The sequence below is a fragment of the Phyllosticta citribraziliensis genome, assembly GCF_038025025.1.
Source record: "Phyllosticta citribraziliensis strain CPC 17464 chromosome Unknown J3D65scaffold_7, whole genome shotgun sequence".
Classification (NCBI taxonomy): domain Eukaryota; kingdom Fungi; phylum Ascomycota; class Dothideomycetes; order Botryosphaeriales; family Phyllostictaceae; genus Phyllosticta; species Phyllosticta citribraziliensis.
Genome location: NW_027117344.1, coordinates 375,425 through 401,024, shown reverse-complemented (window position 1 = coordinate 401,024; position 25,600 = coordinate 375,425). Strand labels below are relative to the sequence as shown.

The following is a 25,600-nucleotide window of genomic DNA, read 5'->3' as shown; positions in this document are numbered from 1 at the left end:
ACCATGGAGCACAACACTGCGGCAGATTTGGATATTGAAAATGTGCCCCCTCAGTCGATATATGCTCCGGAAGAAACCAAAAGAGCAGGTTTACGAAGTAGATGGACGCGGCGAAAGATACAGGCCACAAACCTTGCCATTGCAAAATTGGTGCTCCGTCTGATCAAAGAAGGCGTCAGAAAAGGAGACAAGGGCGTCGAATATTCGGTCAGAGAAAAACGGAGAAGGCTCGAAAATCTTCCCGTGTATTTTCACCAGATATTCTGGCCCAGCATGACGCAATTGGGCAGGATTGAGCTGCTGATCACCCGCCAATGGTACGATACGGTCCTCCCTCCACGAGACAAGCAAGAGGATATTCCCAGGTTTCCACCGGTCTTCCACAATCAATACCCCTATTACAGCCAAGACCCGCACGGTCAATTCCATCTCGACTGCTACCGGATGAACCACCACATCTTCAATTGCTTCGAGCAGTGTTTCTCGGGCGAAATCAGCCTCCAGACGCTCATCATGAACATTTGCGACAGTCTGATGACATCTTCGGCGCCGCCCAACATCACCACCTACAACGCACTGATTCTGGGCTTCACGCGGCTGGAGCAGTCCACGCTGGTCGACTTTGTCATCCAGGCGTTGGAAGAGACGTATATACGCCCTGACGAAATCACCTCCTGCGCCATCCTAAACCACTACATGCGAACGGGCCGGGCAAACCACTTTTCGAACTACGTCAACATGATGACGGGCAGCACATACGTCGCCAACAAGCGCTACCTACACCTGGCCCATCCTCTCCTCCACCACAACTGGCACAACCAGCGCATGACACGCAAAACGCACAACCGCGTGGTGCCCCACCCCACGCAAGAAGGGAAGCTCGTGCAAAAGGTCTTCCCAACGTCCAAGGTGTTTTCGCGCATCATCGTCGGCACGCTCAAGTTCCAAGGGCTGGAGCACACGATCGAGCTGTGCACGCAGCTGACGCGCGACGGCTGGGCCTTCGACATCAGCGGCCTGACGTACTTCCTCGCGGCGACGGCGGCCGAGGCCGACTGGGCCGCCGGCGTCATGGTGTGGCAGCAGATCCAAGACCTGCGCGCCACGGCACCGCCCGCAAGCCCGCCCAAGACTCTCCACGAGGCCGCCAACCCGCCGCTGCCACCGCTCGACATCGAGCCGTACGCGCACATGCTCGTCCTCTGCGACCGCTGCCGCCGCCCCGACGTCGCCGAGCACGTCGTCGCCGAGGCGTACGCGACCAGCGGGCTCCGGCCCGTTCCCATCCAGCGCCTGGCGGCCCGTCTGGCGAAGGGCGGCCGCGACGCCATGCTCATGAAGAGCCTGCGCGCCGACGACCACCGCCTCCGCGCCGACATGGGACAGCAGCTCGCGGGCGACTTGCGCACGTGGCGCGCGGAGGAGGACGAACGTCGCGCGGAGGAGGAGTGGCTCATGGCGCATGCAGCCGACGCGAGTGATGGCGGCGGCGGCGGCGGCGGCGGTGGTGGTGTCTTCAATTGGTGGGAGCAGGAGAGTCTGCTGCAGGACGAGGCCGGTGGCGTGGAGGCCACAAAAACTTCGCCTACCTCTACCCCCACAGCCAAAACATCAACATCAATATCATCATCACCAGCAACTCCTCCTCCTCCTCCTCCTCCCAACCAAACGACCCTCCCACCCCACGCCGTCTTCTCCGACCAACAACAACCTCCCACCGCCGCACAAACCGCACCACACTTCTCCGCCGCAGACCCCGACACCGACGAGGCCGCCAAGGTCTGGGAGGCCGAGGCGTGGATGTCAACCAAGAGCCGCCGGCTGTACACGCACGTGCGCAAGGTGTGGAGTCCGCAGTGGGAAGGACAGGAAGACGACGGCGGGGAAGTAAAAAAGCAAGGCCCGGCGGCAGCAGCAACGACGAGTCGCGGGAAAGAGAATGGTGCTGTTGGTAGTGGTGGTGGTGGTGGTGGGAAGAGGTAGTGAGAGGACGAGGTTAGCATTTGTCGGTGTAGTGTGTTTGCATCTGTAAAAGCGTAGGTAAGGTAGTTAAAGAGTGCGTAAGTAAGCAAGCAATGCTTTCTTGTCTCTCAGCACATGTAGCGTCGTCATAGCAGCAGGTCGGGCAGCTCATGGATTCATTCATGTACAAATTACGCTAGTTGTGTATATAACCATTTCTGGTATTCACATTTCTCTTCACTCTTCGCTATGGCCCTCACTCTATACAGGCGAATTGGGGCAAAGATATGCATAAGAGCACGGCAGGGCACTCATGTGTGTCTGATGGAGAGGTAGCATTTAGTGCTTAATAAATGGACAGAATGAGAGGACATCGATGCGCAGTGGCTAGCCACTGCGCGCGACATCATTAGATTGGCATGCATGTCTATCTGTCCCGCTCAGTTGACCACTGCTGATTCAGTAACACTAGCATGCCTCGGGGCCCGACAGCTGCAGTGGAGTGAACGAGTAGGTTGAGCAGGTAGGTAATCAGCAGCAGCGAGCTGTCAATCTCCTCCATTGGCACCAAAAGAGCGAGAAAAGACGACCAACTCCCCTCCCCCAAACCGTAGTCTTCGACGATTCTTTTTTATCCGCCTGCTTTCGCTTCCTTCTATTTGTGCGTCCGTGCGTCTGCTCCGTCCGCCATGAACCATATGCGATAGTTGATTCCAAAAAAAGGCCGTGAAGATCATCAATTCCTCCATTGACACCTGGCTCCGTAACGTCATTCCTCCGCGCTCGCTCAATGATTCAAACCCTAATTACGGCGCGCCTTCACTACTGGGCCATTCCAGGGGGGACCTGGCTTTCCTGGACCGGAGCCTGCGGAGCGGCGGCCTGCTGGGGCGGCTGCTCAAGCTGCTTCTCGGGCAAGAGACCCTTGGCGAGCCACAGCTGAATGAGCGGCATCATGGGCTCCATCTCCTTGTCGCTGATGAGGTCGAACTGCTTGCCGACGTTGACAAAGTGGATGAAGCACGTGTTGAGCTCCTTGTAGGCGTTCAGGTGCCAGAAAGGGTCCAACCAGTGGCCGTGGTACAGGTGGGCGTAGCAGCGCATCATCTGGCGGTAGATGCTCTTGATGTCGTTGAGGAAGTGCTCGGGGAATCCCACGGGCTTGCCGACCCACTCCTTGCCAGAGAGCTGGGCAAGCGGGGCGTTGATGCTCGTCGGCGGAGCGGGGATAGGCGTGTTGGCGCCGGGGGTGTTGAGGCCGCCAGATGCATAAGAGGAGGCAGTGCCGCCGGCAGGCTGGTTCAGGACGGTGGTGTCGGTAGGAAAGAGATTTTGATCGCTAATCTTGCCGACGATCCACTTTTGCACGAGCTGAATATACTGGTAGGCTGGAATCTTGATGGGCTTCTTATTGTTGTCCAGCCATGTGTAGGTGTGGCTACCCGAAGTTAGTATCACGTTTGGCGGACGCACTGCACGACAAACTTACCCCGCGGCAGACATGGTGGGGCAGCTCTCTGGGTTGCAAATGGGGCGTCCAGTCCGCTCATCAAGGGTCTTGATGATGCTAATCATACCGTCGAGGAGGCGGTATTGCTCAACGACTGCTTCATGTTAGCGGCTTCTTCTTGGCATTTACCACGACAGCTGACCTTGGTGAGCAAGCCACTCGCCCTCGTCGACCATCTTTGGTCTTGCGGCAAGGGTCATGAAGTTGCCCTTGACGATGAGGTTGGCATACTCGTCACGGAAAAAGTACGGCGGCTTGCGAGTTCCGGACTGTTGCGAAGCATCGTGGTGGGCATCGCCAGCAGTTGATGCGGACATTGAGGGCGATTGGGCCGCTAGCGTGGCGGATGAAGACTGATAGGATTGCTGAGGAGAGCTCTGGTACGATGTAGTGGGAGAGTTGTTTCCCTTTGGCGGAGGAGGTTGTTGCTGGTTGCTGTTGCCTTTGCGTCCGCCAAAGCCCTGGCGGCTGAATGAATGATCCGTTAGCTTAGTGTCTTGGGCTTTGCCCAAGCAGTAGATGAATGATTCAGGGCAGTGCCAAGATGCGGCTCAAGCATAGGGACTAAGGGCGGGACGTTGTAAAATTAATGCGGAGGTGCAAACAGGACTGTGACGCAAGAGTGAGGTTGACTTTGAGGAGGCAGATAGGGTTTCAAGTACGGGCGGTGTGACGGTGGTGGAGCAGGAGACGGGTGAGTGAACAAAGGGACAAGTGCCAGCCACGTGCTACGCATAATGGGATAGACATAGGGAAACACGACTGTGCCAGACATGATGTCGTCGAGCAACAACAGAAGCAGGCGTCGAACACAAGGAGTAAACGGGGGTGATTCAAGGAATGCCAAGCGGAGCGGCGGCGGTACTTACACGCTGGAGAAGAAGGAGGCCATTGAAGCGAAGGCGGAAATCTTGGCAGATGGAGGAGAGGGCGTGGAGGATGGACGGAGGAGGAATTGACAGCGGTGTTTGGTCGAGCAGAGAGGCAAAGAGAGGGGAGAGGGGAGAGAGGAGAGAAGAGTCGAGGTGGTAGGAGTAGAGCAGGCGTTCAAGGGCTTGCTTCACCCCAAGCGTTTCACCGTCAGGGGAGCGAAGGCCGCCCGCCAACCCAGTCCAGCCTCAGGCCCTCAGGCAACACATCGCCGCCCGCATCAACTTTGGTCCGCTCCGCTGCGTCCCCGATGCTTTGGTCTGGTCTGGGCGCGTCGGCCATGGATCTGAACAACGCGCCGCCAGCCAAGATCCAAGGAAAGCTACAGCTACAGACAGCTGCCCTCCCTCTCCCCCATCCGTTCCACCGCAACCATGTCCGACGCCGCCTCTGAAAATGGCGACCTCTTTGACGACGACGACGTCGAGACCAATGGCGCAGTCGAGTCTGCCAACCCGCACGCTTCCCAAAACGACGACGACGAAGACGACGACAATGTTGTGACCAAGCGCAGGGCTGCCGCAAGCGCGCCTGACAATGGCGACCTCAACGACGACGAGCCCGACCTTGGTGATGAGGATGATCTCTTTGGCGAAGACGGAGACGACCAGGCCGAGGACCAGACTGCGTTTGTCACTTGTCTTGTTGCGCCTCATTCCAGCTAACTCTCTACAGCGCGGAGCGCAACTTGAACGATGAGGAGCTCGACTCGGGCGATGACATGGACCGCCGCGATCGCATCCAGAGCCAGCCCGATCAGGAGCTGGAAGACACTGAGCAAAAAGTCTTGGACATTTCCATCCCCCGACATCCCGTGCCACGATCGAGCGACAACGAGGTAACTCCACCGCAATCCTGCGCAACGGCTTCGCTGACCCAGACATAGCTCTATCTCCTCAAGGTCCCCCAATTCATGGCTTTTGAGCCCAAGAGCTTCGTTCTGGAAAAGTGGCAGCCTCCGACGACAGACCACCACTCCAAAACGGAGCCCTCCGAGACCTTTTCCTCCTACAAGACAGCCCAAACGACACTCCGCTGGCGCCATTCGCCTTCCGACCCGTCTCAGATCCAATCGAATGCCCGTGTCCTTCGCTGGTCCGACGGCTCGCTCACGCTCCAACTCGGCTCCGACCCTCTCAACCAGTACGAATTCGACGCCAAGCCACTCGCCCCTCCCCAGCACAACCCGCCGAAGCCCACGCCGACTGCCGTCAAGGACCGCCGAGGTGGCTCGACGGCCTACGATCCCTCGCGAGACTCATTCACCTACCTTTGCTCTCCCCACCCGACTCTGCAGACGGTGCGCGTCACCAACAAGGTCACGGCAGGGTTGACGCTGATGCCGGCGCGAGGAGCTTCGGATGATGCGCTTGAAAGACTGCAGGCGAGCTTGGCAGCAGCGGCCAACGCCCGCCAAGGTGTCGGTGCCACAGTCTTCAGTCTGCAGGAAGATCCCGAGGAGAAGAAGAGGCAGGCTGAAGTGCTTGAGAAGGAACGGGAGAAGCAACTGCGTCTCAGGGAGCGACAGGAAGAGCGTCGTCGCGAGAGGGACAACAGAGCGTTTGGACGCAGCGGACTGAGTCGCAGCGGCGGATACGGAGGATACAGGGCTGGCAACAGTGGCCACGACGAAGAGGGAGGATCGAGGCGTTCCAAGCCAAACCGTGCCAGGCGTGACGAGTACAGCGACGACGAAGACTTTCAAGGGCGCAGGAGGACGAGGGAAGACGAATACGACGAGGAGGATGACTTTATCGCGGGCAGTGACGAAGAGCCAGAGATTGATGAGGAGGAGGACATTGACGAGGGTATTGAGGCACACAGGCCGTCGAGGCGGGACAGCCCCAAACGAGGCCACGCGGAGCAAGACGAGGACGACGAAGAGGAAGTCGTGGCATCTTCGAGGTCGAAGCGTCGGCGGGTGGTGGACGAGGAAGACGAGGACTAGGGCTGAGGTGCCATGGTGTCGTTTCGATCGGGACCAGGAGCCGGCGTGGAGCGTCCATCTGCCGGCAGGCGGGACCTGGGGATGCCGCAGACGGCGTCCGGGGAGCGTGGGCTAGCACGCAAAGGGTTTAGAGGGGATAGCGTTGGAAACCGGACAAAACAGGTGGCAGCTGTCTTGCCAGCAAACGCTGTCTGCCATGACAGTGCCGGCCACGCTAGCAGCAGGTGGTCAATCTAAAACCATTGCGGGTGCTCGGAGCAGCAAAGAAAGGTGGCGCCACGGGGCGAGTGAGCACTGAACGATGAGAGGAGGCGCACGTGTAGACCAATGGCTGCGTAGCTGCGGAAAGGTAGTGGTGTGCTGCTGCAGTGTAGGCCCGAGGACATGAGCAGCCGGCGATGCCCAATCACGCTTCTGCCTACCTATCTGTCTATCTATCTATCAAGTTGCACCCGTCAGCCCTTCAGCCTGTTGCCTGCCTAGAAGACATGTTGCAACGAAGGAATTTAAAAAAAAAAAAAAAAAAAAAGTATCCGGGATGTGACTGGCTGCCTGAGGCTTGGACGCACTGCACATGTACACGGCAAGACAAGGAGGCGCACAATGTGATGATGGCTGATTGGCGGGCGCAGGAGATGGACGACGGTGGCTTCCTAGTCGAGACAAGCAATCAAGCGATGCAGGTGATCGGGAAACAAAGCTTAGCAGCAGCGGAGCCGTCTGACAGCTCTGTGACGCGGGCGGCGCTGAGAGGAGGGGATGATGTTGGTGGTGGTGGTAGTGGTGGTGGTGTTTTCCGGGCTGGGCTGACCTGACGGCGGCGGCGGCTGGCCCGTCGACTAGGGAGGCCGCCACTGTATCGTGCAGGACACGACCAGAAAGTAGAACACGTACGCACAGTACATGTCCGAGGGACGAGGGACGCAGAGGTAAAAGGGCGCGGGACCCTGCTCCATGTGACGTTGGGGCGGCAGAGGACAAGGCTGGTGGAGCGGGAGAGAGAGGTCTCGAGTGAAGAATTGGCCCCAACAGCGCGGAGGCGAGAGTTGCGCGTGGAGTGGAGACCTGGCCGTCGGGAGCCCCGAGAAGAGTACAGTAGTGACAGAAGGAATGCAGTGCTTGCATGCGTTCGGTGGGGAGTCCTTGGGCGAGTATTGTACCCTTGGCCCAAAGCATGCGCTCGCTCCGGCTTTGTTTGACGACCCATCGTGCTTCCCTGCGCCGCCATTCGCTGGCCACGGCCTAGCACGCCATCCAACGCCCTACCCTACCGGACTAGACACAACCTTTTGCTTTAAATCCAATGCCTATCCCATCCACGTCCCATTTTTCACTCCCACCCCCAATCCGACCTCGCCTCGCCCAGACCTGACCCCATTGCCTCCCCAGCACGTACACGAGCGGCAAACCTCGTTGCGCGCTGACCCCCGACCCCGTCAGTTTTATTAGAAGCTGTCGTTCATGCTGCCGACGGCCTCCAGTCGCAGACCCTTCTACTACACGCCTCTCCTTCAGGCCATTCGACTGGTAAAATGGCGTTAGGCTTCGGCTCCTCTCGCAACAACAACAACAATTCAACCAACTCCAACCCCAACTCCTCCGAGTCTGCATCCTCGCCCAAGCCCGAGAAAAAAGACATGGATTCGCTGCGCGCAAAGACCAAACTGGCCGCCGGAGATGCCTTCGAGGACGACGACATTGGCCGCGACGCTGAAAACCAGGGCCCGCCCCGCGTGGGTGCCCGCATCGGCGGCCCCGTTGCCAAACCGATCAATGGCCAGCAGCCGCCTGACTCGGACACTTCGAGCACCATTAGCGTTGGCAAGCAGATTGAGCTCGAGTCGGACAATGCCATCAAGTACCGCACCTGCTCTTGGCCCAAGGTACATCAATTCGCTTGCTAATGTTGAACATTCGCTAACTGCGCGCCGTAGACGGCTGCCCTGCTGTTTTCCGAGTACATTTGCCTGGCCATCATGTCCTTCCCCAACTCCTACGCCGTTCTCGGTTTGGTCCCTGGTCTAATCTTGACCCTTGTCGTGGCCGGTCTGGTGCTCTACACGTCCCTGATAGTCTGGTCAGTTTCTAGCCAATCGCTCAACCACCACCACTCCGCTGACCGCCTTCTAGGGAATTCTGCCTTCGCCATCCAGAAATTAAGGATGTCTGCGACATTGGCCAGATGCTCTTCGGCGGCAAATGGGCCTGGTGGTTCACTGCCGTCATGTTTCTGCTGAACAATACCTTCATCCAGGGCCTGCACTGTCTGGTTGGCGCCAAGTACCTCAACACCATGTCCAACCACAGCATCTGCACTGTCGGCTTCTCCGCCATCGTGGCCCTCATCTCCTGGCTCTGCTCCCTCCCTCGTACCTTTTCGACCCTTGCTCAGCTCGCCACCTTCTCTGCCTTCTTCACCTTCATTTCCGTCCTACTGGCCACCATCTTCGCCGGCATCGAGGACCACCCGACGGGCTATCCTTCGCTCGGCCCCATCGAGGTCCACGCCATTCCGGTCAAGGGCACGAGCTTCGTCCTCGGCATGAATGCCTTTATGAACATTAGCTACACCTTCATCGGCCAAATCACGATTCCCTCCTTCATCGCCGAAATGAAGAACCCCCGCGACTTTCCCAAGGCCCTGTGGGCCGTCACCATTGCCGAAGTCATCGTCTTTTCGCTGGTGGGCGCCATCATCTACGCCTACACGGGCACTGCCTACATGACGTCGCCGGCGTTTGGCAGCCTGGGCAACGAGATGTACAAGAAGGTGTCCTTCTCCTTCATGATCCCGACCATCATCTTCCTGGGCGTGCTGTACGCGTCCGTCAGCGCGCGCTTCGTCTTCTTCCGCTTCTTCGCCGGCACGCGCCACATGGGCGACCACACGCTGGTCGGCTGGCTGGCGTGGGGCCTCATCCTCGCCGTGCTGTGGGTCCTGGCCTTCATCATCGCCGAAGTCATCCCCTTCTTCTCGGACCTCCTCTCGCTCATGAGCTCCCTCTTCGACTCCTTCTTCGGCTTCATCTTCTGGGGCGTCGCGTACCTGCGCATGCGCAAGGCCGACCACGGCCCGGACTTTTGGAAGACTCGCGGCTGGCGCGGTCCCGTGGGCGCGTCCGTCAACGTCGTCCTCATCGCCATTGGCTTCTTGTTTTTGAGCGCCGGCACGTATGCCTCGGTCCAGGACATTGTCGACGGCTACAAGAAGGCGTCGTACGGCGGCGCCTTTTCCTGCGCGGACAACGGCCTCTGAGTGCCCTCGTTCGTTACCCTTTCTCCCCGCCTTGCGTCAACCCCTCTTTTCTTTCCCCTGCTTGCCTTGCTGTTCTCTTGAATTCACGTCGTGCCTGGCAAGACGGCAAGAGTAGAGACAGACGGACCATTCAGACAGAGATCAAAGACTACCTACCTCATTCAAGCACGCTGTAACGACATGACATGACGATAACACCCCCCATACGTCGATAATCAACACGTCTACACAACCCACCAACTCGACATCTCCCCTCTCTCTCCAACAACCTCTCTCTTTTCCTTACTCTTTTTCCTTGCCAAAAAACGGTTTTCGGACGGTCGGACGGACGGACAGGCGGGCGGATTTCAGCATCTCGATTCGGTCTCGATTCGGCTTCGGTGTTTAGGGGGTCTACGGTCTGGTACGGTCTGGATAGGAAATGGGAGAAGGCAGGGAATCTGATGATGGGATCGGTAGACAGATCGCTACCGTACCCTGCTTCAGGCATGGGGTTCGTGATGGTACATAAAATGGGAATGATAGGAATGATGGGATAATGGGACTTTTCCCACTGGAACGAGGAGTTGGAATGAATTGGGGGTGGCTGGTGAGGTCAGTTTGTGAAGGTGGTTGGTTTGTGGAGTTGATTTGGTTTGATGGTTTTTGATGATTTGACGATTCCTCCCTTGGTGTTTGTATGTATGCATGTGTGCATGCGCCTGATATGTAGGCCTGCTGGCTGCTGTAATGTCATACGTTCCTCGCTTTCTCAAGCTTACTCTCTGGTTTATGTATTCATTTGTCCGCATCCTCACCATCCACCCACCTATCCTTTCTCCCCTCGGCGAACTCGCACTTAAAACTCCAACACATGCTTTTACATGTACCTCGCCATCAAAAGTAAGCCATGCCATCATAAGCCAAGCAAAGGCGCCACGCCGCGCCGGGCATGGCAGCCAAACACAGTAAGACAAGGCGGAAGAGGGAGGGAGGGAAAGGCTTCGCGTTGCTTGGATGCTTGGATGCTTGGTTGCTTGGACGTTGACAGCATGACTCATATAGATCGCATGTGGTGCGCCTTGGCTGGCCGCCTGGCAGAATGAATGACGGTGGTGGTGGTGCTGGCTTCCTTGCTTGCTCGCTTGCTGAGGTAAGTTGCTGAGGTAGGTAGGTAGGTAGGTTGTCGCTGCTGGCCGATTGCCGTCTATCGTAGCCGGCCGGCCAGCCGGGCCGACGATGTTCGTTGGGGAGTCATGGAGGGAGATGGAGATGGTCTCCGAGGAGATCGTCCGCCGGGTGTGGGGCATGTAGGCAGGCAGCAGATGGTTGGGTTGGGGTGTTGGGACTTGGGACGTGATGTGCATGAGGGAGGCTGTGTAGGTATACGTAGATGTTGAGACTTGAGAGATAGGTGGATCTGTAGGTAGATCCGTAGGTAGGCTGATGTGAGATGGATGTACATATGTACATACATGGTATATAGCTATGTAAGTCTTACCCATCTTGCTGTCGCCATTGCAAACCCCCCTCTCAACACCATCAACATCCTCAGTCCTCTCCGCCGCCATGATCGACTTCGCCCTCTCGCCCTCCCAACACGCCCTCCGCGCCGCCGCCGCCTCCTTCGCGCAGACGCACCTCTCAACCGTCCCCTCACTCCACCCTCCACCATCGCAATCCACCCAACTCACGCGCTTCCGCTCGACGCGCCCCGTCTACAGCGCCGCGGCGCGCGCCGGCCTCCTCAAAGCCCAGATCCCCGCCGCGTTGGGCGGCACGGCGGCCAGCCTGCTCGACGCCGCGCTCGTCGTGGAGGAGCTGTACGCGGTCGAGCCGTCGGCCGCGCTGACACTTCTGGGGACGGGGCTAGGCCTCACGCCGCTGTTTCTGGCGGGGAGCGAAGAGCAGCGGGGGAGGCTCCTGGCGCCCTTCTTGGACGACGGCCTGGAGGGAGAGCCGCTGGCGTCGTTTGTGCACTCGGAGCCGCGCGGGACGGCGAATTGGCTGGAGAAGGGCGCGCGGGGACTGGCCACGACGGCGCGGCGCGAGGGCAACGAGTGGATTGTCGACGGGGAAAAGCTGTGGACGACGAACAGTGGCGGGTGGGACGGCCGCGGCGCGCAGCTGCAGTGCGTCGTGTGTCGGTACGTCCGCGACGACGAAGACGCCAACGCCGGTCCACAAGATCCTGATCGCGACCCAGCCGACGACGTGCTCATCTTGCTGGTCACGCCGGCCGTGATTGCGGCGAATCCGCCCGACGCGTATCAGGTCCTCGACGAGCCGGAGCTCGCTGGCTTCCGCTCGACGTCGGGCCCGCACAGCCGGTTCACGGGGCTGCGCGTCCCGCACGCCAACCTACTGTGTCCACCAGGAACAGGCGCACAAGTCGTCGAGCAGACGTTCGGCACGTCGGCGGCGCTGGTGGGCGCCATGGGCGTGGGCATCATGCGCGCGGCATTCGACGCGGCCATCAAGTTCGCCAAGGACGACAGCAGGGGCGGCAGCGTGCCGATTCTGGAGCGGCAGAGCGTCGCCGACTTGCTGATGGACGTCAAGATGCGGACCGAGACGAGCAGGCTGCTGACGTGGAAGGCGCTGCATGCGCTGGAGAAGGGGCCTGGCGATTGGAAGGCCAGGCTCGAGTTGGCGCTGCAGGCCAAAATCTACTCGAGCGAGGCGTCGGTGCAGAGCGTCGTTGATGCGATGAAGGCCGTCGGCATGTACGTTTTCCCCCTTTTTTTCTCCCTCCTCTTTTCGTGTTCGAACGATGCTGTGCGTGTGTGGATTGCTGATGCCGATGTGAGAACAGAACTTCGTACGCAAAAGACCAACCCTTTGCCAAGTTGCTGAACGAGGCCATGGTCCTGCCGCTCTTTGATGGCGGCAATGTTGGTGTAAGGAGACGCCAGATTCAAAGGATTTTCCTGAATGCGGGTTACGAGCCGTGGGTAGCGACATACGGACAGGCAGAATGAGGGCAGAACGACTAGGAGACCAATTAAAGTCAATCTTTCTGCCTTGGTGAAAGCTTCTCATGGGCAATGAAACGGATGTCGCTATGTTCAACCAGCGGTTGCGGCCTCTTGTGGTCGTGTATTCGACCTCTTGACCTGTATTTCCATTGTGTGTCCGGCTATGTGTGCCGCAACTTCGCTCGGTTTGTCCTGCTCTTGCTGCAGGAACTGCTGCGTGTCCGACAGGCGCCTGGGAAGTGGGTCGTGTTGCGCGGCTTTTTCGTTGTAGATTCAGGTGAGCTTCGAGGGGCAGGTTTGGGCTGAAGCTGGAGATCCCTCGGCTGACGGTTGTTTGCCATCTCGCTGGTGCAGTTCAAGGCGTGGCGGGATGACCTGAGCGTCGAGCGTGTGGTCCAAGAGTGCGGACAAGGTGATCCCATGAATTCGATGATGTCGAAGTTGTGGTTAGCATTAGTAGTGGTTTGGTAAGGTACCCACCCCACCACAGCTTGGAGCCGTGACGCCAGCTCGAGCTTGGGCGTATCCGGTTCGTTCCTCCACCAGCGCCACAGGTGCAGCCAGTCACCCCCACATCCCCACCCGCCCGCCTCTTGTCCTCCTAACCTCACCTCGTACCTCTCCGGTTTTTCCCTCTTTCTCTCAGACTTCCTTTGTTCTGTCTGCCTCCAGCTTCTTCGTTGCAAGCATACGTTTAGCTCTGTCACGACATCCGCAATCCCAACCTTAATTCCAATCCATTGAGCGCATAGCTGCTGCTCCAGGCAGCCATTCAACCACCCGCACCAGGACACCATTGTCACACTCTCTTCTCTGTCCAACCGGCCTGAGCACATTAGTAGACTTCGCCTCAAACTACGTGCCTGTACAGCGTCAACGAAGGACTCGTCCACCATCCACACACATTTCCACCATGCCGCTCTCCGAATTCATCGACATTACGCAGCCGAGCTTCTGGCGTACGTGGCCTTCCCCCGTCCACCTAGCTACCACCACATGCACAAAATCTCTCACGCACTGGAGCATTGGCACAAGAGATCTTGGGGATTGAGCTTTGGTAGCAATGACGTACGTGTGTGTGCTGACTGTCTGGGGACAACAGTGACGGTTGGCAGCGTTGCCTTTAACCCCACGTTTTGGAAGTGAGTGCGCCCCTCTCTCGCAGCGAAGGAGACTAGAGTGCTGACATGGAGTCTGGCGGTAGCATTGCGGCACGCTCAGGTACGTTGGCTTGCCCACCACCCACGGCCGAAAAGATACAACGACGGAGGAGGGAAAGAAGGAAGAGAGGAAAGGCAGCTGGCTGACCGCCGCCGCAGAATACCACAACAAGACGATAACGCGGCTGTTCAATGGCAACTCGCGCAACGGGTGCTACGCGCTCGCCGTGACCATCTTTTCGCTCGGCATCATCCGCGACTACATGTAAGCCGTCCTCGACTCTCCCCCGTCCCTCGTCCCTCGTCGCACCCTCTCCCCGCCATCTTTTGCAGTCAGTCCCGCTCACACGCTCACCACCACAGCTACCACGCCGCGCTCTCGCACCAACCCACGCACCCGCTCCTCCTCAGCCCCGTCGCCAAACTCGCCTCCCTCGCCCTCCTCGCCGCCGGCAACACGCTGGTCCTCACGTCCATGTACGCGCTCGGCGTCACGGGAACCTACCTGGGCGACTACTTCGGCATCCTGATGGATCACCGCGTGACGTCGTTCCCCTTCAGCGTCACCGACGCCCCCATGTACGTCGGCTCCACGCTGTCCTTCCTCGGCACCGCCCTCTGGTACGGCAAGCCCGCCGGCGTCGCCCTGACGGCGTTTGTTTGGCTGGCGTACAGCGTCGCGCTGAGGTACGAGGACCCGTTTACGGCCGGCATTTATGAGAGGAGGGAGGTGAGCAGGCAGCAGGCGGCAGGCAAGGGCGAGAGCGAGAGTGGGAAGAAGGAGTTGTAAGCGGCAAGCTGGCGAGACGGGGCGGGGGATAGACGGGTCGAATGCCGCCGCTCGACGCGCCTTTCAACAGGCGTGCGCGCGCACATCCAGACAGAGATCAGACGCACAGACGACGAGTAAACGAAGAGGCAAACGAACAACGACATGGACGCAAAAAAAAAAAAAAAAGGACATTGAGCCGGGGGCGGGAAGGGGTAATTGGCGGACAGACGGACGGCGGACGGCGGACGGCGTTTTCAACACGTGCAAGATACCACATCACATTCCTGTATTTACTCTCTGCTTCCTTCCCAATTTTTGGGTTTCTTCCATAGTACACAAGAAAAAACCTCCAAGAGAGAAAAAGAGCGAATTGAACCAAGCCATTGCCTCGCATCCGTCTGCAATGTAGGTATAGAAGAGATACATACATACATACTGCACAGGTACTCCGGGCCGGCTGGCCTACCTTCAGTCCGTTGTCGCGCATGTGTACTTTATGCAGCACTCATGTGGCAGATCAATCAAATAACCAAGCACTCAAAAGTCAAAAGTCAAAAATCAAATTAAATCAAAAGAAGCAATTACAAAAAATACCACGGCTACAACACCTAGCTGCAACAACAGCATGACGAAGGAGAGAGAGAAACCTAAGAGGTCAGGCTCGACATATGTTGGATAATCTAGCCCGGGCCGTCCACCCACCTCCCTGCGTGCATTCATTTCGCCGCAGCGCTCGCAAGTACCTAGGTAGGTACACCCTAGCGCCAGCCAATCACTCGCCTGCTCCTGCTGTTGCACACGCGCAAAGAATCCATTTTGTTGTTGTTGTTGTTGGCAAGTTGCATTAACCTTTTTAAAAACAAGAAGGGGGGGTAAGTCAAAAAGAAAAAAGCCAGGCGATAAACTTGGCGGGCCACAACCAATCCCTTCCCAACCCAACACCTGTAAACTAGACTATTTCGTAGCCAGTTTACTCCTCCTCAAGAGGCGCCTCCTCGTCGTACTCCTCCTCGGCGTCCGAGACCGACGCCTCCTGGTACTGCTGGTACTCAGACACCAGGTCGTTCATGTTGGACTCGGCCTCGGTGAACTCCATCTCGTCCATGCCCTCGCCAGTGTACCAATGCAAGAAAGCCTTGCGACGGAACATGGCCGTGAACTGGTCACCGACACGCTTGAACAGCTCCTGGATCGAGGTGCTGTTGCCGACAAAGGTCGACGACATCTTGAGGCCACGCGGGGGAATGGAGCAGAGAGCGGTCTGGACGTTGTTGGGGATCCACTCGACGAAGTAGGACGAGTTCTTGTTCTGGACGTTGCGCATCTGGTCCTCAACCTCCTTCATGGAGACCTTGCCGCGGAAGATGGCCGAGCAGGTGAGGTAGCGGCCGTTGCGGAAGTCGGAGGCGGCCATCATGTTCTTGGGGTCGAACATTTGCTGGGTGAGCTCAGGAACGGTAACGGCACGGAAGGAGTGGGCGCCACGGCTGGTCAGGGGAGCGAAGCCGACCATGAAGAAGTGGAGACGAGGGAAGGGAACCATGTTGACGGCCAGCTTGCGCAGGTCAGAGTTGAGCTGACCGGGGAAACGCAGGCAAGTGGTGACGCCAGACATGACGGCGGAGACGAGGTGGTTCAGGTCACCGTACGAGGGGTTGCTGAGCTTCAGGGTCCTCATGCAAATGTCGTAGAGGGCCTGCGAAATGAGTCAATGTGGGATTTTCGCCGGCTTATAAATCAGCGCTCACCTCGTTGTCAATGCAGAAAGTCTCGTCAGAGTTCTCGACGAGCTGGTGGACGGACAGGGTGGCGTTGTAAGGCTCAACAACGGTGTCCGAGACCTTGGGCGAGGGGACGACGGAGAAGGTGGCCATCATGCGGTCGGGGAACTCCTCGCGAATCTTGGAAATGAGGAGCGTACCCATACCGGCACCGGTACCACCACCAAGAGAGTGGGTGATCTGGAAACCCTGGAGGCAGTCGCAGCCCTCGGCCTCGCGGCGGACGACGTCGAGGACCTGGTCGACCAGCTCGGCACCCTCAGTGTAGTGACCCTTGGCCCAGTTGTTACCGGCACCAGACTGGCCAAAGACGAAGTTGTCGGGGCGGAAGAGCTGGCCAAAGGGACCAGCGCGGACAGCGTCCATGGTACCGGGCTCAAGATCGACGAGAACGGCACGGGGGACATATTTGTTGTTGGACGCCTGGCCCATCTGTGTCAGTTTCGCACTAGATGCTCATCACGTAGCCTAGGAACCTACCTCGTTGAAGTAGACGTTCATACGCTCGAGCTGAAGGTCGGAGGTACCGTTGTAGCTGTCGAAAATGTCAGGATGCTGTTGCTCGTGGGGGATTGCGCGTCGACTTACACTCCGGAGCCATCGAGACCGTGCTCGCCAGAGATGGTTTGCCTGCGAAGCGCGCGCGTCAGTAGGGAGCGCAGGAAAAGCCGTCGTCGGGGGCTGCGAACCAGAAAGCGGCACCAATTTGGTTACCCTGGACCAAGTTAGCTGAGTCGGGTCGCAAAGGAGCGAGAGGGAGAAGCTTACACATTGGCCGGTCTGGAGGTGGACCTAGAGAAGCGAAAAGGCAGGTTAGCAGCTGTCGTGTTTGGATGTGTGTTGGGCAACGGCGCGGGGCAATCAGGGGACGCGTGAAAACAAAGGCGGAATCGGGGGTGGGACGTACAATCTCGCGCATGGTGGAGGACTGCGGGTGGGATTGAAGCTAAGATGGAGGATGGACGGGCTGGAGAGACTGGAGGTGGGTTGTGGTTGGGAGGAGTCGGGTTGAAGGAAAGGTTCAGGTCAGGTTGTGATGGGAAGAGGAGAAGGAGCTGGGAGGGCGCAGGTGGTCGGTGTGGAGGAAAGAGTGCGGTGTTGTGGTCTGTGCCGAACCCAACCCAGTCCAAAAACAATTGGCGTCGCCGTCGGCCAATCATCATCAACTGCCCGCTGCGCCCGCTCGGCAAGAAAACATTCTCCCAGGCCTGTGTCAAGTCTCTCCAGCTAATTCGAACCAATTGATTGCCTCATTAGCCATCCATGACCTGGAGGACTCTCCCGCGCCGCCTGCCTCTGCGCTCTTGGGCGACTGCGGGTGCAAGCTTGCGCCCGGCCTCTGGTGGCTTGAACAGCTGGCGTGGTGCCTCATCTACAGGCGTGTACACTACCACCACCTCTACGCGCCACATCACGAGAGGCGCCGTCTCTGCATGCGGCCGTGACAATCGCTTGTGTCGCTCTGGCTCTGCAATTGTATGTCTGACGGGCGCCCACAACAAAGGGAACCCCCCTCGCCAAGAGACATTGGATCCTGACCACTACCTCTCCCGTGAAGCGCGTCCCGCTGCCACTACCGCTCCTTGAACCCCGCCGCAACTCTTCCACCGCCACCATCACCAATCATCCCTCTCCAACCATGGACCAAGACGTCGTCAAGCACTATCTGGCCGACAGCCCTCCCACCGTCGTGCCTCTGGCCATCAAGCCTCACTTTGAAGCCCTCAATGACGACCAGAAGCTCTACGCCCACTACCTCTCCATGTTAGCATACCCCGCATCCCGTCACCTCCCTGCCCGTCGCGTGGCCGCCTCCCTTGAAAAAGGAGCAGGAGAAGCGTCCATGCGAACCCTGACCCTGAGCGTGCCATTGCTTTGATTGTACTCGTTCACGCTCTGACCATGGTCCGACCCGTGGAGCTGTAATTGCTTCCCCTGCTGACTTAACCCAGAGCATGCTACGCAGGAACACGCATCGTCCTCCGCCAGGTCAGCCCCGAATCCGAGCACATTTACGACTTCATCATCGCACTGCATCGCCATGCCAAGGGAGACTGGAAGAAGCTCCAAACCGACGCAGGCCTCTCCGACGACGAGCTCAAGGCTTTTCTTGACTACTCTGCCCAGTTCCTAGGCAATGCCGGAAACTACAAGAGCTTTGGCGACTCCAAGTTCGTCCCCAGGCTTGAGCCTAGACAGCTCAAGGCCTTGGCCACGCTGACGCCCGAGACTCTGAAGCTCCATGAAAAGTTTCAGGACGCCATCTACGCCGGAAACAGCGTAGCCAAGCTCCACCTGGGCTACCCCGACCAGGGACACATTTCGACGTACTACCCCGATTCGCCTGACATTACCAAGGAGGAAATCTCCACCATCAGTGACTTTTTGGAGGGCAAGAAGCTGCTTCCCGAAAACACGCGTGTCAGAAAGACCAAGGATGGCTTTGAGGTCCTGATTGCTTCCGCGCGGGAGCCCTCCAAGGTCGAGCGCGACATTTCCGAGTCGGAGTGGGAATTGGATGGTAAGCTCAAGGGCAAGAAGCTCCGGCTGGTGTACGGCGACTACTCGAGAGAGATGGCCACCATCGCCGATGCCATCAAGAGCGCTCGTCAGTACGCTGGCAATGAAACTGAAAAGTCGATGCTCATCGCGTACGAAAAGTCGTTTGTTACGGGCTCGCTCGAGGCATACAAGGAGAGTCAGAGATATTGGATCAGAAACAAGGGTCCTCCAGTTGAAACCGACATTGGCTTCGTCGAGACCTACCGCGACCCTCATGGTATTCGTGGCGAGTGGGAGGGCTTTGTAGCCATGGTAAACAAAGAGAGGACGCGTGCCTTTGGTGAGCTGGTTGAGAAGGCTCCCACGCTCATCCCTCGTCTTCCTTGGAGCACAGAATTTGAAAAGGACAACTTCCTCAGCCCCGACTTTACTTCCCTCGAGGTCCTGACTTTTGCTGGCAGCGGGTAAGCAGTCTCGGCATCCTCAACATTTGCTGCACTAACAATTATCAGTATTCCTGCTGGAATCAACATCCCCAACTACGATGACATTCGCCAAACCGCGGGATTCAAGAACGTGAGCTTGGGCAACGTCTTGTCTGCCAAACCTCCAAACGAGCCCATTCCGTTCATTAAGGACAGCGACATGGATGTCTACCAGCGATGCCGCGACGATGCATTCGAGGTGCAAGTCGGCCTCCATGAGCTTCTCGGCCACGGCTGTGGCAAGCTTCTCCAAGAGACTGCCCCTGGGCAGTACAACTTCGACATAAAGAATCCTCCCGTCAACCCTCTTACTGGAAAGCCTGTTACCAAGTGGTATAAGCCTGGACAAACGTGGGGCTCGGTCTTTGGCTCTCTGGCTGGTAGCTACGAAGAGTGCCGCGCTGAGTGTGTTGCTATGGCTCTCTCCTGCGACTTTGATATTCTCAAAATTTTCGGTTTCGGCGACGGTGAGATTGACCTCGACGGCCCTGCTGGAGATGTTCTGTACGCCGGTTATCTCAGCATGGCGCGCGCAGGTGTCGCCGCGCTTGAGTTCTGGGACCCCAAGTCTCGCAAATGGGGACAGGCACACATGCAGGCTCGCTTTTCGATCCTGCGTACCTTCCTGAAGGCTGGCAAGGAGTTTTGCGAACTTGAGTACAGCCAGGACGACTTGTCAGACTTGACGATCCGCCTCGAGAGAAGCAAGATTCTCAGCCACGGTCGGCCAGCGGTCGAAAAGTACCTCCAGGAGCTGCACGTCCTCAAAGCGACAGCTGATATTGAAGCGGGTTCCAAGATGTACGAGGCCATTACTCACGTCGACGACTTCTACGCCGGCAAGATCAGACCGGTCGTGTTGGCCAAGAAGCAGCCGAGAAAGGTGTTTGTGCAGGCAAACACTGTGGTGGAAGGTGGTAAGGTGACGCTGAAGGAGTATGAGGCGACGAACGAAGGCATGATTCAGAGCTATGCGGAGAGGGAGTACATTTAGGTGTGGCGAGGGGATTGAACTATGCATTGCATGAACCAAAAAAGGCAACAATAGCATCAATTGAATGAATCAAACTGTATTCTCTCGAATGTCAAGGTGTCTGTACACTACTGCTAAACCATTTCTCCATTCGTGGATGCGGAGTGCAGTGACGTATCGCCAGGGATATGGTGCCGTCTGGTCCACCAAGCGCGCTTCTCGACGCGCCGCAACCCCAAGTCGCTTCTCCACGCGCCGTGTCCCACCACCCAACCCACGATACATTAATTGAGCCATGCCCGGCTCGAAGCACGCTCCCCACCACCTGGCACATTATGGTGTCTGCTCATGAGCAAAGCATTTATACCAAAGCCGCGCAAAACCCACCACTCGCCAAGACGGCCGCCGCCGGCGCACGCGACGCCGCAACCTCCACCCGCCAACCTGGAACCACGGCGCATAGCTTGGACTCGAGGAAGCGGAAGAGGGGCCAGGAATCATCGGCGGCGTTTGCCCAGAGGGCTATTACTATCCGGGTGCGTTCACCTGGTCTCGCAGTGGAGAAGAAAACGCTAATGCTCGGCGCGAACACAACAGCCATGTCCAACCGCCCCGTTGGATAGACCGACCATTCTTACGCCGCTCGTGGTGATTCAGCGCGCGCAGCTGCCCCTCTCGTGTCTCGACCTTTCGCCGCCCACGCCGGGGTCCGCCCGCTTGTTTTCCGCGCACATTGAAGCTCTCGAGCCAAAGCCGCTGGGCGAGGACGCGACGGCACGGGAGAATGGGGCTGGGTTCGAGAGCCCGAAAGTGCTCATTACGCGGCTCCAGGGATCCACGACGCTATTTGCGGTGGAACGGGTGCGGAGAGGCGTGTACGCGCTGTGCAAGCTCGGCCATTGGGTCAAGGTGGAAGACTTGGAGCAAGCAAGTGCTCGTACTCGACCGCAGAGTCAATATGCCAATCCGAAAAAGGCGCTGAATTATGGAAATGGCGGTGCCTGGTGGGCCGGCGCTGCCATTGCAGACCAACAGCCCGACATCAAGGTTGGGAAGAGGACGGAAAGAGCGCCGCGTCTGTCGATGGGACGGCCAAAGCCAAACGCGCTGTCGAAGGAGGTGCAGAATGCCCCTGTGGATGACCCTTTTGTCGAGACGCAGCCGCAGGATCCATTTGCAGAGTCCATGGCTGTCGACGGCCCAGACTCTCAGCTAGAACGACCGCAGACGGCAGAAGAAGTGTTTCAGGCGCTTGTACAGCAATACCTGGACATGCTGTACCTGTCCAAGACGTCGCTGGCCTTTTTCGTCAAGGGACCTCTGTCACGAGCGCGAGCCGCCTTTACGTCGAACGACGGCAACGGCACGCTCAAGGTGGGGGAGCTGGCAGCATTTTTCCGTTCAATATTACTGCAGCTGGGACAAGTCGACAAAAAGTATCGGGAGAAGATACCGGATATTGTTAAAGAGTTGCCCCTGCCTGGCTTCTCCGATGATGAGGACACTGCTGCTGCGCAGCGGCCCGAAAAGAAGAAGAAGGGCAGGTCTAAAAAGATGAAGCCGAATAAGGAGGGCATGTATCCAGGAGAAGACGAGTACGTGAAGCAGTGGTGGATCAGAGACTTTCCCTCGTCGCCTGGAAGCCACCCTGAAGAATCATCGCAGGACATGTTCAAAAGGAAAGTCGGGGATCTGCGCGTCCGCGAGTCGATGGCTCAACTCGTTCTTGTGCTGGAGATTCTGGCGCTCGAGGCGAGTCCGGGATTCCAGGCTGTGGATCAGGACGAGACGCAGCAAGAAACACAAGTCGACTCGCAGCAACCAGAGAAGAAGAGGCGGAAGAAGAAGCTGCAAGATTTGCACGTCTTGCTCGACTTGCTCCTGGATAAGCTATGCATTTGGCAGTCTGTGGAGCAGGACGAGATGTTGGTCAAGATTTCAAAGTCGGGCCAAGGAGGTACTGCTGCTGCAGAGACGCCAAATTCGACAAAGGCTGGTACTTCAGATAAACTGAGGAGCTTTTGCGTCGAAGTCATCATTCCATTGTGAGTGCTTAAATTGTCCGAGTTGAATCACTTCTAACATTGCAAAGCTACATGGGAAGACTTCCAGAGAAGGCCGCAGCCATCAACAAACGTCTCGGCGGTCCCAGCGCTTCGCCCTCCAAAGCCACGACCTCATCTAGCAGTCGAAGCAAACCCGGAGAAGCAACGACACGAACAGATCCCCGCTCCGCCCAGCGTCGACGCAAACCGCTCCAGCGCGTGGCAACCGAGAATGCAACCAGACCGCCCTCGCGTGCTCCATCATTATCACGTTCAGCAACTGACTCGGCCATTGCTGGTCCCGTCTTCAAGCGCGAGAGCAGCGAGGTCAGCCTCTCTTCCATACCCCTGAAATCAGCCCCACCACCCTCGAGCCGCAACTCTCTGTCCCAGTTCCAGCGCTTCGCCAAGCGCGAAATCGACCTGCAGGAAATGAGCGCAGCCACGGAAGCGAAGATCAAGAAGAAGGAGCGCATAGCGCGCGAACTCAAGGAAGCCATTTCCACCCTGTCCAAGCCAAACCGGGCGTCGGCAGTCAAGGAGTATGCCGACTCGACGGACCGCAAGATGTTGGCCGGGAGCACGCGACCCGGCCTGACCAAGAAGTCGGCCGTCAAGTCGACAACGAGCGGCAGGCTCAAGGAGGCGGACAAGGTGCAGGTGGGCGCGACGCCCAAGAAGCCTCGCCGGACCAGCGACCACCTCGTCGACGCGACGCCGACGCACAACCGCTCGTACGTGGTGGACCCGCGCGACCAGACCACGCACCAGCTCGCCGGCACCTTCATGCACTTTGACAACCCGTTTGCCGTGCCGCCGCCGTCGTCCGACACCGTCGTCCCCTCTTCGGCCGTCCGGCCTAGCGCTGTACCGCCTCATTTGATGGACTCGTCGCGCTCCTCTCTGTCTGCCACTTCTGCGCCTTTCCATTCTTCTCTCTCAGAAAGTACCAGTAGACTCGACAACCCCTTTCCTCCGCCACCGCACCACGCTGCGTCCGCCGCGTCCACCGCCATGCCCGCCGTCCTCGCTACCCCCTCACGACCCAAAGCCAAACCCAAATCCGTCTCCTTCGCCGCCACGTCCGCCAGCGACGTCAGCGCTCCAGTCGCAACCCCGCCTCCCTCCTACATCTCCTCCCCCCAGCCGCACCACCAGCGCCCTCACCCGCCCATCCCCAGCTTCGCCGACCGCCTCGTCGGTCGCGTCGGCGTCGGCGCTGGGTCAAGTTCCTCCGCTCACCAGCCGTTCAAGCTGCCGCCGCTGCCGCCTGCGCCGCTGGGTGCGTCGGCAGCGTCGTCGTCGGGCGGCGTTGTGTTTGCTACGCCTACGAAGCCGAAGATGACGGCTGCGGCTGCGGCTGGGAGAGATACGACGGCCGGCCGCGGCGGTGTGTTGAGGGAGATTCGGGATAGTGAGGACGAAGACGAGGAAGATGAGGGGGATGAGGTCGATGTCGTTGGCGTGAATGGGGGCGGGAGCGGGGGCGGGGGCACGAGTATGGCAACGGGGCATGCCGCCGTTGTCGAGACGCCGGTTAAGAGCGGGTTGTCTGGCAGAGCAGAAGTGAGGCATTTTGGTGGAGTAGTGGAAGAGGTGGAGGAGGTGGAAGAGGAGGCTAGGGGAGACGTCGATGTGTATAAGGCGCTGGGCTGGGATGACGATGATGATTTATTGTAGATTATCTTTTCTCGGTGTTTGTTGTGGTGGGCGTGGTGCATTGGCATAGGATGCGGTGGGGGAGTAGGTGGTAGTAGATGGTAGAGACAGGAAGAGAGGAAGAGAGGTGTGCATTTTAAGATAGGTAGGTAGAGATTCATGATCTTTACAATGTCACCACCACGGCGGAACACGAGGAGCATTCCTTCCCCTGTCCCCTTCTCTCCCTCAGAGTATGAATGCTCCTCTATCTCCCCCCTCTGCCTCGGTGCACGAACGCTCCTCCATCTCATCCTCTCCCCTCCACATACGAACGCTCCTCCATCTCCCTCTCTCTGCCTCAACGCACGAATGCTCCCCCATCTCACCCTTCCTCTCCACCAAAAAGAAAGAGGCGCATCATCCACCATCCACCATCCCCATCCCCCGTGCCTCCGTCCCTCTCCGCTCCACGTGCGCCTCCCATGCCGCGCCACGACTCCGCCATATAAAACACGCACCCCTCCGCACCACTCTTCCTCGCCAACACACTTCCCGCATGCTTCTACGTGCGCAGAGGACTTATTGGCTGCACATTGATGGGCTAGGTACACTGTGTCTGTTCTGCGCTGGTGGGGGGTTCTTTGTGTTTTGATGAGTGGGAGTGGAAGTGGGAGTGGGAGGGTAAGGGAGGGAGTGGGTGATGATGGGGGGCTGTGTTGTGGGATGGTGATGTGGGGTGTTGAGGGGTGCTGGTGATGTAGGTTGAAGCTGGGAAATGGTGTGGATCGGTAAATGGAAAAGGGGTAAGGATTGAGCGCACACGGCACGCCGCGCCGCGCAAAAGAGTCTCCCACAGTATTTGGATGATGCAAGAGATCAGTGCCTTACCAACACGGTTTGGTTCTCGTCGTCAGATCGCAAGGCCTTGGACAGGAGTGCTCAGAGGCGGCGACGGCGGCTTTTTTATACCACCACAGAAGACTCAATCACAAGCGCAGTCGACACCGGCTACCAGAATCTGACAGTCACAAGCAATGGCGAGACTGCTGACCTCTTCGCACGAGTGCGGTGCCAGCGAGTAGGCAGACACTGCTAGCATGCTCGGCTCGTGAAAGTCCTGGCTCTTGAGTATAAAAGGGACTCTACTCTGCCTCCTTGTCCTCCTTTTCATTGGCAGTGAAGAGCCTCGAAGGTCGTACAGGGACACAACTTTTCCTCCTGATTGACTGGGTCTGCCAATCTGACCCAAGCATCGACTTTTGTTTTCTGCGTCTTGGTCGGTCAGTTCTGGCTGTGTGCCATGGCCATCGTTCCATCTTTTTCTAGTCTTGCTCATTGTTCGTCAATGCTGTGGATTAACGTCAAGACTGAGTGATGATGCGCTTCATCCGAACATCTCAGTCGTGAAAATTGCAAATGTTCAGTAGACGGCGGACAAAAAAGCTGAGAAGCCGAGGAACCAAGACCAAGCAGTAGTAGAAGATTGGATCTTTGGCCACCCAGTAGTTGATCCATGGTGCGTCGACAGTCCACACCAGGGCATTGTCGTTGTCGAGCAAACCAACCCTCCGGGGAGCGTGGTCTTTATATCCAGGAGGGCGGCTTCACATGGCCGGTCTTTCTGACGTACGGCTAGCTAGGCCATGGGGTCCCTTTTCACATGGCTTGCTTCTCGTCT

The 25,600-nt window shown here is 58.0% G+C and overlaps 11 protein-coding genes across 11 annotated transcripts; 8 read left to right on the top strand and 3 right to left on the bottom strand.

Moving 5' to 3' along the window:
- Positions 1-3: 3 nt before the first annotated feature.
- Positions 4-1,101, top strand: J3D65DRAFT_554082 (uncharacterized protein; the record flags this gene model as incomplete). The annotated part of the gene is made up of 1 exon (XM_066797165.1): positions 4-1,101. A coding segment is annotated over one exon (1,098 nt), but the record flags the coding sequence as incomplete, so codon positions are not given.
- A 1,282-nt stretch (positions 1,102-2,383) lies between these two features.
- J3D65DRAFT_392251 (protein kinase-like protein activator) lies at positions 2,384-4,569 on the bottom strand. The gene is made up of 4 exons (XM_066795853.1): positions 4,342-4,569; positions 3,615-3,940; positions 3,452-3,566; positions 2,384-3,400 (listed from the first exon to the last, which is right to left on the bottom strand). Exons 1-4 carry the CDS (start codon positions 4,362-4,364, stop codon positions 2,785-2,787), a joined length of 1,080 nt encoding a protein of 359 aa, XP_066654284.1. The 5' UTR covers positions 4,365-4,569; the 3' UTR covers positions 2,384-2,784.
- Positions 4,570-5,148: 579 nt separating this feature from the next.
- Positions 5,149-6,575, top strand: J3D65DRAFT_626517 (Leo1-like protein-domain-containing protein). Its single transcript, XM_066800449.1, has one exon. It carries the CDS (start codon positions 5,316-5,318, stop codon positions 6,348-6,350), a length of 1,035 nt encoding a protein of 344 aa, XP_066654283.1. The 5' UTR covers positions 5,149-5,315; the 3' UTR covers positions 6,351-6,575.
- Positions 6,572-7,704, bottom strand: J3D65DRAFT_392299 (uncharacterized protein). The gene has a single exon (XM_066795855.1). It carries the CDS (start codon positions 7,524-7,526, stop codon positions 6,792-6,794), a length of 735 nt encoding a protein of 244 aa, XP_066654282.1. The 5' UTR covers positions 7,527-7,704; the 3' UTR covers positions 6,572-6,791.
- On the top strand, positions 7,705-9,847 carry J3D65DRAFT_392287 (transmembrane amino acid transporter protein-domain-containing protein). The gene is made up of 3 exons (XM_066795854.1): positions 7,705-8,233; positions 8,285-8,427; positions 8,481-9,847. Exons 1-3 carry the CDS (start codon positions 7,883-7,885, stop codon positions 9,604-9,606), a joined length of 1,620 nt encoding a protein of 539 aa, XP_066654281.1. The 5' UTR covers positions 7,705-7,882; the 3' UTR covers positions 9,607-9,847.
- Positions 9,848-10,269: 422 nt separating this feature from the next.
- Positions 10,270-10,986, top strand: J3D65DRAFT_626512 (uncharacterized protein). The gene has a single exon (XM_066800448.1). It carries the CDS (start codon positions 10,336-10,338, stop codon positions 10,555-10,557), a length of 222 nt encoding a protein of 73 aa, XP_066654280.1. The 5' UTR covers positions 10,270-10,335; the 3' UTR covers positions 10,558-10,986.
- Positions 10,987-11,111: 125 nt separating this feature from the next.
- On the top strand, positions 11,112-12,672 carry J3D65DRAFT_626511 (acyl-CoA dehydrogenase/oxidase). Its single transcript, XM_066800447.1, has 2 exons — positions 11,112-12,311; positions 12,401-12,672. Exons 1-2 carry the CDS (start codon positions 11,155-11,157, stop codon positions 12,564-12,566), a joined length of 1,323 nt encoding a protein of 440 aa, XP_066654279.1. The 5' UTR covers positions 11,112-11,154; the 3' UTR covers positions 12,567-12,672.
- Positions 12,673-13,132: 460 nt separating this feature from the next.
- J3D65DRAFT_626508 (phospholipid methyltransferase-domain-containing protein) lies at positions 13,133-14,988 on the top strand. The gene is made up of 5 exons (XM_066800446.1): positions 13,133-13,522; positions 13,666-13,705; positions 13,768-13,784; positions 13,883-13,988; positions 14,087-14,988. The coding sequence occupies exons 1-5, from the start codon at positions 13,477-13,479 to the stop codon at positions 14,511-14,513; spliced, it is 636 nt and encodes a 211-aa protein (XP_066654278.1). The 5' UTR covers positions 13,133-13,476; the 3' UTR covers positions 14,514-14,988.
- Positions 14,989-15,465: 477 nt separating this feature from the next.
- Positions 15,466-17,195, bottom strand: J3D65DRAFT_646199 (beta-tubulin; the record flags this gene model as incomplete). The annotated part of the gene is made up of 7 exons (XM_066802263.1): positions 15,466-16,191; positions 16,244-16,699; positions 16,757-16,811; positions 16,865-16,906; positions 16,966-16,991; positions 17,045-17,068; positions 17,184-17,195. The coding sequence occupies 7 exons, from the start codon at positions 17,193-17,195 to the stop codon at positions 15,466-15,468; spliced, it is 1,341 nt and encodes a 446-aa protein (XP_066654277.1).
- Positions 17,196-17,512: 317 nt separating this feature from the next.
- Positions 17,513-20,332, top strand: J3D65DRAFT_626498 (peptidase family M49-domain-containing protein). Its single transcript, XM_066800445.1, has 3 exons — positions 17,513-18,040; positions 18,229-19,242; positions 19,291-20,332. Exons 1-3 carry the CDS (start codon positions 17,916-17,918, stop codon positions 20,255-20,257), a joined length of 2,106 nt encoding a protein of 701 aa, XP_066654276.1. The 5' UTR covers positions 17,513-17,915; the 3' UTR covers positions 20,258-20,332.
- Positions 20,333-20,469: 137 nt separating this feature from the next.
- Positions 20,470-24,319, top strand: J3D65DRAFT_677640 (DNA replication regulator SLD3-domain-containing protein). Its single transcript, XM_066803648.1, has 3 exons — positions 20,470-20,772; positions 20,834-22,281; positions 22,329-24,319. The coding sequence occupies exons 1-3, from the start codon at positions 20,572-20,574 to the stop codon at positions 23,959-23,961; spliced, it is 3,282 nt and encodes a 1,093-aa protein (XP_066654275.1). The 5' UTR covers positions 20,470-20,571; the 3' UTR covers positions 23,962-24,319.
- The last annotated feature ends 1,281 nt before the right edge of the window (positions 24,320-25,600 follow it).